The sequence below is a fragment of the Haplochromis burtoni genome, unplaced genomic scaffold, assembly GCF_018398535.1.
Source record: "Haplochromis burtoni strain Fernald_Lab_line unplaced genomic scaffold, NCSU_Asbu1 Contig_123, whole genome shotgun sequence".
In the NCBI taxonomy this organism is placed as follows: domain Eukaryota; kingdom Metazoa; phylum Chordata; class Actinopteri; order Cichliformes; family Cichlidae; genus Haplochromis; species Haplochromis burtoni.
Window position 1 is genome coordinate 430,037 of NW_024582484.1, and position 8,812 is coordinate 438,848.

Sequence of the window (8,812 nt, forward strand, 5' to 3'; positions counted from 1 at the left end):
CGATCAGAAGAATGAGTGTAACATCACATGTGGTCACGTGCATGAAGAAGGACAAAGCGTGCATGAAAACTCAGAGAAAAGGACAACTGTAGCATCAGCTGTGTCAGTTTATTCTTTCAAACATTCAGAGTCATCAAACTTTCAGCCTAATAAAATTCATTTAGAGACAAAAGAACAGAAATCTTTAACACAGAGATGCCGCGGTGCCGGAGAGTGCAACGGCAGCACGAGCTTTCTCTTCGTGTCTGCTCAGTGCCGGCGTTTTGGTCCCGTTACAGAGATGAAGACGATAACTGCGCATCGCGGGTTGAGTGAGAGGAAGGAGAAGGTGTGAGAAGTGAGAAGCTGTGGAGAGGCTTCCCTCCGTCGCCTCACGAATACATCGTGAGCTGAAGCCACTGTGAGGAAGAAAGAGACCGTCAGTGTTTACATGTGACCACAAGCCGTCCTCTGTCCTCCTCGGTTTTATAGTTTCAGTTTGATTGTCACCCCAGGAGCTGACCGATGTTTTCCTACAGACTTCTGTGCCATTCAAGTTCATTTCCAACCAGACCAGACTGTATAGAAAAGAACGATGTGGCCATTACTGCTCGCTGAGCCTCGAGCTGAGCATTTCTGACTGAGGGAGACTGTGCACTCATCATCAGGCCAGAATTACGAAATCAAAGGATGCTTTGCTCAAAAAGACTTGAAACTAGGGACTGAGACCATAACCCAATCAATGAAGAAGAAGAAATGTTGCCCCCTAGTGGATATTAGAAAAAATACAGATTTAAGGCACTAGTTGTTTTTTCCTGTGGTTCACAGTCAGTAAATCCGTCTCCACCTCATGTTTTTTCTGCTCCATATCATTTCAAAATATTAATCATGTTTTCTTTTCCTACTTCAGACTGTTTCCGTGCATTTCTAATCTCGTTCTCGTCTTTGGCCTTTGACCTGACCCCCACCCATTTTGCTTGCCTGCCCCTTGATGAATTTGATGCACCCTCGTCTCCTGTGTTTGGATCTTTTCCCCTGTGAGCTGACACACACGTTCCTACTTTTACTCGTCCATTCAGTGTCTAAACTTCAGAATCGAGAGAATTAGAAAACATTCTGAAGCGGACCAGTCTGGGTTTTACCTCCTTGACGTCCAGATCGATGGTGCCGCTGTTGTCCTTATCCAGCGTCTTGAACGCTCCTGCAACACACACACACACACACACACACACACACACACACACACACACACACACACACACACACACACAGGTTGTGCATTTTAAATTGATATAAAAAAAATTTCTTCTGTGCTTTTTGTTTCTTGGGTGGATGAGGAGGGAGGAGGAGTTTGGTGTAGGTTAGAGATGAACTAGGTGCTTCAGGCTGGTCCCTTGTTCCCCAGGGGATTGCCACAGTGGACGGATCCACATGTTTTGGTGTAGCACAGATTTGAACTTGAACACAGCCCTCCTGTTTATCTGGGCTTGGGATTGGTCCACTAGCTACAATAGCTTTGACCCCCTGAGGCTGGGTTTGTCTCTCCTCTGAGAATAGACTCGTGCAAATGGGTTCACCACACCCCATGCGGCAACACACTGGAGATACACTAACTACTTCTATTATGCATAAGAGAGACAAAGAAGTAGGGACAACACGTCATGTACAGCATGTACAGCTGTTCACAGGTGAGGAAAGTTAAACACATCATTATACAAACTTTACGTGTTCAGAAACGCAAAGCTGAAAATAAGACGGTCGGACAGCCGAGTGCACGCATATCTGAAATCACAGGGTGAAGAGAGACTCACTGCACATGGCGTCCAGTCGCACCAGGCAGCCAATGAAATTGTCAAAGTCCATATCGCCGTTCTCATCACTATAGCGACGGATAATCATCTTGTAGAGCTGGTCATTCAGCGGGAAGCCTGCAAAACACACACACACACACTTAGTATGAAACTACACACACTCAAACATCTTTGGTTCCCACAAGTACAGTGAACGTCCAGGTTTTGGTCCCAACAAATGTATGAACACACACACACACACACACACACACACACACACACACACACACACACACACACACACACACACACACACACACACACACACACAGCAGCATTTCTTACCTGCAGCCTTGAAGGCACCAGGCACCTCACTAGCGCTGATCACACCTGAGTTATCGGTGTCATAGTTAATGTAGATGCCCTGAAAACAAGACAACAAATAATAAACAACACAAACATAAAACCAGCGTGGAAACCGTCACAGTGCGTCTGCACGGCTGCTCCCGACCGACCTGCCATCTCTTGATGTTATTCCAGAGGTACTTGAACTCGTGGAAGCCCAGTTTTCCTGTGCTGTCACTCTGATGGGAGCCAGGTCAAAGGTCAAACTCAGCAACACAAGCAGAACTCACTGAGAACCGTGACGGTTGATTTTCTGATCTGCTGCTACTAATTCTGCAACCACTGAGATTACTGTGTGTTCAGTCTGCACTATGTTTTGTGGAAGGATACGTCCATCACAGCAACCATACTCCTGCAGGACTCACTGCTGAAGCCGTCGGTCTTCAGCTTCCCATCTGAACGACAGATCCACAACTTCAGTTCAGCTTAGTTAAAATACAAATTTACTGCAAACACACAAAACACTGAAACTAGAAAATAACAATAAGAACGATTTAATGAGCTGCAGAAGGAAACCGGACTCACGTTTGCAGACCACTTTATTCAAGATGTTCATCAGTTCATTGGGACTCACCTCCATGTCCTGGACACACACACACACACACACACACACACACACACACACACACACACACACACACAGGAAGTCCCCTGAGTTAGTCACAGCCTCACAGAATGACTCAAACCAAAGCCTTCGATCGAGCGTCTGACTCACTGCAGTCACTGTTGCCAACAACACACAACCAAAACACAGAAGCAGCGCTAAAAGTTCCGGACGCGGCTTCCTCAAAAACTTCTTTTTCTTCACACGATGAAAGCCTGTAGCTGTGAGCTGGGCTCCAAGGCCACGGGGTGAGCGGGAAAGATTTATTTTCACATGCTGGCCGATCGGCTCACAAACCTCGACTTCGAATCAAATGTTCATCCGGCAGTGAGCTGGGATGTTTCCCGAGCTTTCTCTGAAGCTCTAAACTCTTAGTCACGGCCACTTGAGTCACTTCAATCTCTTTTCCTTCTTCTTTTTACTTCATTTTTCCACTATTTACATCTAACTGTAAAAAAGTACGAACAAGCCACACGTGATAAACACTGTACTGAATAAGGAGCATTTATGGCACTAAAAACTGTTCTGTGAGCCAAAGATAACGAGGTGGGCCCAGTATGTGTTACAGCAAGTATACTGGGCCTTATAAGGTGGCCCTGCAGACCTAACAAAGCTGCAGGTGTTCATCACATCTGGGCCCAACATTAAGCTTCAGAAGAGAAATCCTTTCTTCCGTTTCCTTTCTGAGTCTGAGGTCTTCCTTCTCTTCAGATACAACCAGGCCTGTTCTCAAAGTTTTCATGCTTTGCAAACTCATCGACAGCATCAGCCCCGGTCACCTGACGGGCTCCCCTTAGTGATGTTAAGGGTAAACTAAACTGCTGGAAATTTCCACAAAGTACTCACCTTTCACAGCCTCCTGACTCCACCCGCCTGAAGCAAATGGGAGGAGCATACTTTACTACCAGCCTCTGTCACAGCAGTTATCACTGCTGTTGGTTTAGCCGAGAACCGGCTGTGTTCTGGTCTAACTGGTGCGCACGCCCATCAGATGAGTAGAAGAAACACACACACAGCATGACTGCGGCTGTGCCAGACAATGGCAGGAATGCAGAGAGGGAGTTCTCTGTGTAACACGCCCTGCAGCGAACTGCAGTTTCCACATGTTTGTCAGAGGATTCACCGAACGAGTTCACCGTTTATGTCTGCGACAGAACCGCACGCTGTAATTAAAAAGCAGGAAAAAGCTGCTCCTTTATTCAGCAGGCCTTCCACAGAGTGCGGCTCCGTGTTTGATTTGGCTGAATTTTACACCGGTGGCATTTCCTGATCCAGTCCCAGAGGGAGCTTTCACTCCACTGTGATTAAAATATAATACAGCAAAATTATGATAACCAAAGAAAGCACATCTCAGAGTGGAAGTGTAGACTGTACAGCAGGGCCAGGAAGAAGCACATTAAAGACAATCACTAGTGCACAATAAGAACAGCTCTGGAGCTTTCTCTGCTCTCACTAACTTCATTTACAAACCTGTAAATCATATTTAAGGCTCTCTGACATGGATACGGTGAGGTCAGTGGCTGGAAACACACCAACACACACATTCGCTTCGATAAAAAAGTAGGAAACACTCTTCACCTCATCACGTTGAAGTCAATGATGTTAAGGGTAATTCAGCTTCCTCCAGCTCTCTTTATTTTTTCAGTCATCTTTGATTCTTTGGTTTGGAAGTTTTGGTCTCCACAGATAATTCCCCTTCAGGTACAGGGGCTGAATGTATTTAGAGTTCACCCATTTAAACTGTATTAAGGCTTAAAGTGTGCATTATTGGGGCGTGGCCTCTGACAGGTGGATGGCGGCACAGGTAGCTGCTGTCTGTCTGCTAGTTGGAGTCCCTGAGCTGCACTGTGTTTGTGCTGTTGGAGCATTTTTAATGACATTATCTGACCAATGACGATCTTTCCCGGTTGGCTGTAATGGTGCGAGGACGTCTCAGCGCTGCACTCTGTGGCTCAGGGCTTCAACCTGCAGCTGTAACATCCAAGCACATCTGCGCCTGGTTTACAGTCAGGGGCCCACATGACTCGGGGACTCACACACAACCAACCGCACAGAGTCGGCTTCCCCTTGTGCTCCTGAGACGACCAAATTGCGACTCTTTAAAGCTCCTCATTTCCAGCTCTGTGTTTTTATCTTTGGACTCTGTGACTGCAGATTTACACGACACACAATTGATTCCTGATCTTGTAGTTTTCCTGCTTCTATACTGCACCCTCTAGTCAGCAATACAGATGGAAGCACTGTAAGTGCGTTTAGTATTTTTCTAGTGTAAATGCACAGATAATGCATGCACCCATCTACACACATCCTTCTATTGTATACGACCTGCAGAGCACACAGAAACCATGTCTGTCCTTATTGTGAGGGATGATACTTGAGCGTACAGCCGCGCCCTGCTACAGGAGTTTCTCGTTTCACGGGTCAAAAACAGGCGGTTGAAGTTTAGAAGTGCAAACTGACAGTTAGTTCACTGCTGTGGAAACTCCAGAGCTGTTGAGCTGGTTCGAGCTCATTGCGCACAGTTTTTATTTTTCTGTTAAAGGTCCGATATCCAGAAAAGGCCTTTCTACAATGTTATGAGATATTTATGAACAGAACAAGCTCTGAAAGTCACACTTTTTCTCACACCGCTGTCAACAAGGCTGCTTCACAGCTTTACAAGCCAGTAAAAATACACAGGAGCTCTTCCTGGTTCACAGCAAGCAGCGCATCGTACTGTAGCATGCTGCTAGCACAGATGCTAAACATACAGCTGTGCACAGTCGGCAGCTGTAGGCTCTCTCTCTCTCTCTCAGTCAGTGTCTGTGCTTCACCTGAGCCATCACACCTCACCACACCTGTCTGCCTGCTTTTCATACTCCAACCCTCATCCTGTCTGTCCGGTCCCCTGTCCATTTTCTCACCTTGACTATTTATACTTCACCCTTCAGGTTTTCTACGTCTTCTATGAGGGGTCACCACAGCAGAGCATCTGCCTCCATCTCTACCGTCCTCCTCTGTCACGCCAACCCTCTGCATGTCCTGCTTCACCGTTTCTACTAAAAATGCTCCAAACAGGCACCAGAGCACAAACACAGAGTGCACAGGTGTTACCCAGTCTATGCAGATGAGCCTAAATACACTTTCTACCCACCAGAACAAGCTGATTTAAGGGGCCGCTGATCTTTCTGCAGACACCCCAGTGACTTTAAAAGTTTAGTGAAAGAGGCCACGCCCCCAATAATGCTTTAAGCCTGGTTTAAAGAGAAGAGCATCAGGACACAGGTGCACTCACATCTCCAGCCAGCTGTTTGAAAACCCTCCGAAACTGTTTCTCCTCTTCGCTCTCATTGGCCTCAGCGAACTGCAGAGGTCTGCGGGGAGGAGGCTGCACACAGAAGAAGCTTCTGTTAGGTCACACACTCACACACATCCTCCCTCCAACTGTGTTTGGACAGTTTGTGTGTTTGTTTGCACATAAAATCTTCCACTGAGAGGGCGTCGCTTCAGTCACACAGTTCAAGGTTCAAGCGATGCACATAAGCTCAGCGTTATCCACTGTGTGTCATCAGTCGTTAACAGGAACAAGACAAAAAATCTTTCTGTTTCTGCTACATTAAATATTAAAACTTGTTCATCGACATTCAGGTGCTGCACACAACCAGAAATTTGATCTGGGATCTATTTTTCCCGTTTCTCATTGATGCAAATCTACCTGTGCTTTCATTAGAAATGTTGGAGGCTGCATTAGGACAGACTTTACAGAGTACTTACAGGGTCTGACGGCATGAACTGAGACGGGTCGATGTCGCTGTGGGGAAGAAATCACAGGCTCGGTTAGCCTAGCTCAGCATAAAGACTCGAGTAGAAACTGATAGAAAAAGTGTGCTCACGTCACAGATTTGATGACGCTCCCGATCACTCCTTTCAACAGAAACATTTTGGCGTCGATCTGAAAAAGACCGAAGATTTAATCGACACTGATACGTGAAGTCTGCGGGAGGTTTTTCACCGTACTGGCTGTAAATGACCTGAACACCGAGGTCGAGACAGAAACCGCCGACTGCAGGCGAACTCACGCAGAAGCTTAACGAACGTTTCATTAAAGTTAACGTTTTTATACTCTTTGATCAGTATGATGTCATAGATAATAACTATTATAATAATAATAATATGATAACTATATGATAATATGATTATATACTTCTGATAATAGCCCGTTTTCATATTTATAACATCATCATGGAGAAATAATCATATAAAGAGAACAAACACTGATTCATTAAACTACATGCTTTAAATATTTTCAACTAACTCATCAGGCTCCAAAATGCATTCAGAGGCAGGGCCGTGTCCAGAGAGGGGACACGTGGTGGCACCACCCCTCCTGAAATATGAATATGAACTGAACATGAAACGCTACTGTCAGTCTTACGAATACGACCTGTGCTGGAATCTAACCAAGTGCATGTACTCAAGCATTTTACTGATCTAATATTTTAGTGTATTTCACTCAAGTATTTCTATGTTATTCTACTTTAAAGCTTCTGTTACTTCTTATTTTGCTGACTCTTGCAAAGACACAGTGCTTATTATGATACCTGAAGCTGGAGCAGTTCATGAGTAGATGTAGTTTATCCACTGAGCTCATTTTGGCTCTCAGAGATTATTAAAACAACAAACTCAACGATTATTATTCAAATGAAATGATTGTGTCTGGAACAGTTCTCAGGTTCCATTCAGCCCAGCATCCCTCCCACCGCTGGATTCGCTTTATTCAGCTTTCTCAGACGAATTAAACTCACAGCTCATTGATCAAATGTAAAAGACATTTTTCTTCTTTTTAAAGGGAGCTCACAATTTTCCAGTCTGAGTAATCTGACCAAATTAACCGATAATCAAATATGAATGAATCAGTAATTCATGTAGTAACTTTTATGTAGTAGTAACGATTATGCAGACTGAGTACTTGTACTTTAAGTGTATTTGGATTCATTCAAACAAGAGTATTAAACATATTAAACGCTCACACACACACACACACACACACACACACACACACACACACACACACACACACACACACACACACACTTGTCCATTTTGTGCCATGTTTTCTTAAATAAAGCGCAGCGTCAGCGGCGGGAGGAGGCTCCGTCGGTACTGAAGGCTCACAGCTCCTGTCTTATCTCACCCTCGGTAATCTTTCCATGCCTCCGTGTTCTGGCCGCGCTGGGTTGTTTTCTCCACTTTAACCTTGTTTTGTAAATTTCCACCGGGTGGGTGGGACAGCATGCACAATTCTGCACTTTTACACAGCTGAGGCAAAGCCAGCACACAGGACACAGAGCAGCTTTGTGGTACTTACAGAAGCTTCAGCTGAGGACAGACGGAGGCAGAGACCGCGGAGCCGGCGACAGAGACGATCACGGACTGCGGGGAACACGGACACGGAGGAACTGCAGGGCGAGCCCACTGACAGCGTTCCTTTTCAATGCGTCATCAACCCCTCCCCAAACACACGCACAGATGCACGGGCAGGCCGCCAGATCATAGCGCCCTCTAGAGTTCAAATACGTGGTGCGTTCAGGGGCCCACAGGTCAAATGACTCATCACCAACAGAGGAGACCTCACCTCATATTAGCTGTTCTGATGAGTTTCAACGATCAGAGTTTGGAAGCGTGGATTCAGCCTGTCTGTAAACGCACGTCAGGCTGCTGGTGGAGTGGTGGTGTGGGGGATATTATCCTGACACACTTTGGGTCCAACTGAGCATCGTCCACAGCTTACCTGAGTGTTGCTGTGGACATGGTCAGCCTTTCCTGCCCGGGGCAGATGAACACGTTAATGTTTTTATATTCGACGTGATGTGAAATGATGTGGGTGGTTTATTATCCTCTGATAACCTGGTAAATGTTGTCTGCGTTGCTTTTGACTCACAGACTTCAGACCTGGAACTTTTCAGATTTCAGGAAAAAGATCATGTTGGACAAGGTGGGACGTAAAAGGAAAATTCTAGCCACTGATCCATCAGCTGATTACTGCCAGAAATAT

At 45.7% G+C, this 8,812-nt stretch overlaps 1 protein-coding gene across 1 annotated transcript; it reads right to left on the bottom strand.

Annotated features, from left to right (window-relative positions):
- Positions 1-87: 87 nt before the first annotated feature.
- On the bottom strand, positions 88-8,271 carry capns1b (calpain, small subunit 1 b). Its single transcript, XM_005929348.3, has 11 exons — positions 8,126-8,271; positions 6,651-6,709; positions 6,532-6,568; positions 6,053-6,145; positions 2,700-2,757; positions 2,505-2,569; positions 2,285-2,353; positions 2,115-2,193; positions 1,791-1,907; positions 1,122-1,180; positions 88-398 (listed from the first exon to the last, which is right to left on the bottom strand). Exons 2-11 carry the CDS (start codon positions 6,695-6,697, stop codon positions 372-374), a joined length of 651 nt encoding a protein of 216 aa, XP_005929410.1. The 5' UTR covers positions 6,698-6,709; positions 8,126-8,271; the 3' UTR covers positions 88-371.
- Between the last annotated feature and the right edge of the window lie 541 nt (positions 8,272-8,812).

Coding starts and splice junctions, on each gene's coding strand:
- capns1b (XM_005929348.3), bottom strand. CDS start 6,697: ATGTTTCTGTTGAAAGGAGTGATCGGGAGCGTCATCAAATCTGTGAC. Junction 2,758..6,052: donor TCAAACAGCTGGCTGGAGAT/GTGAGTGCACCT, acceptor GTGTGTGTCCAG/GACATGGAGGTGAGTCCCAA. Junction 399..1,121: donor TCGATCTGGACGTCAAGGAG/GTAAAACCCAGA, acceptor TCTTCCTCACAG/TGGCTTCAGCTCACGATGTA.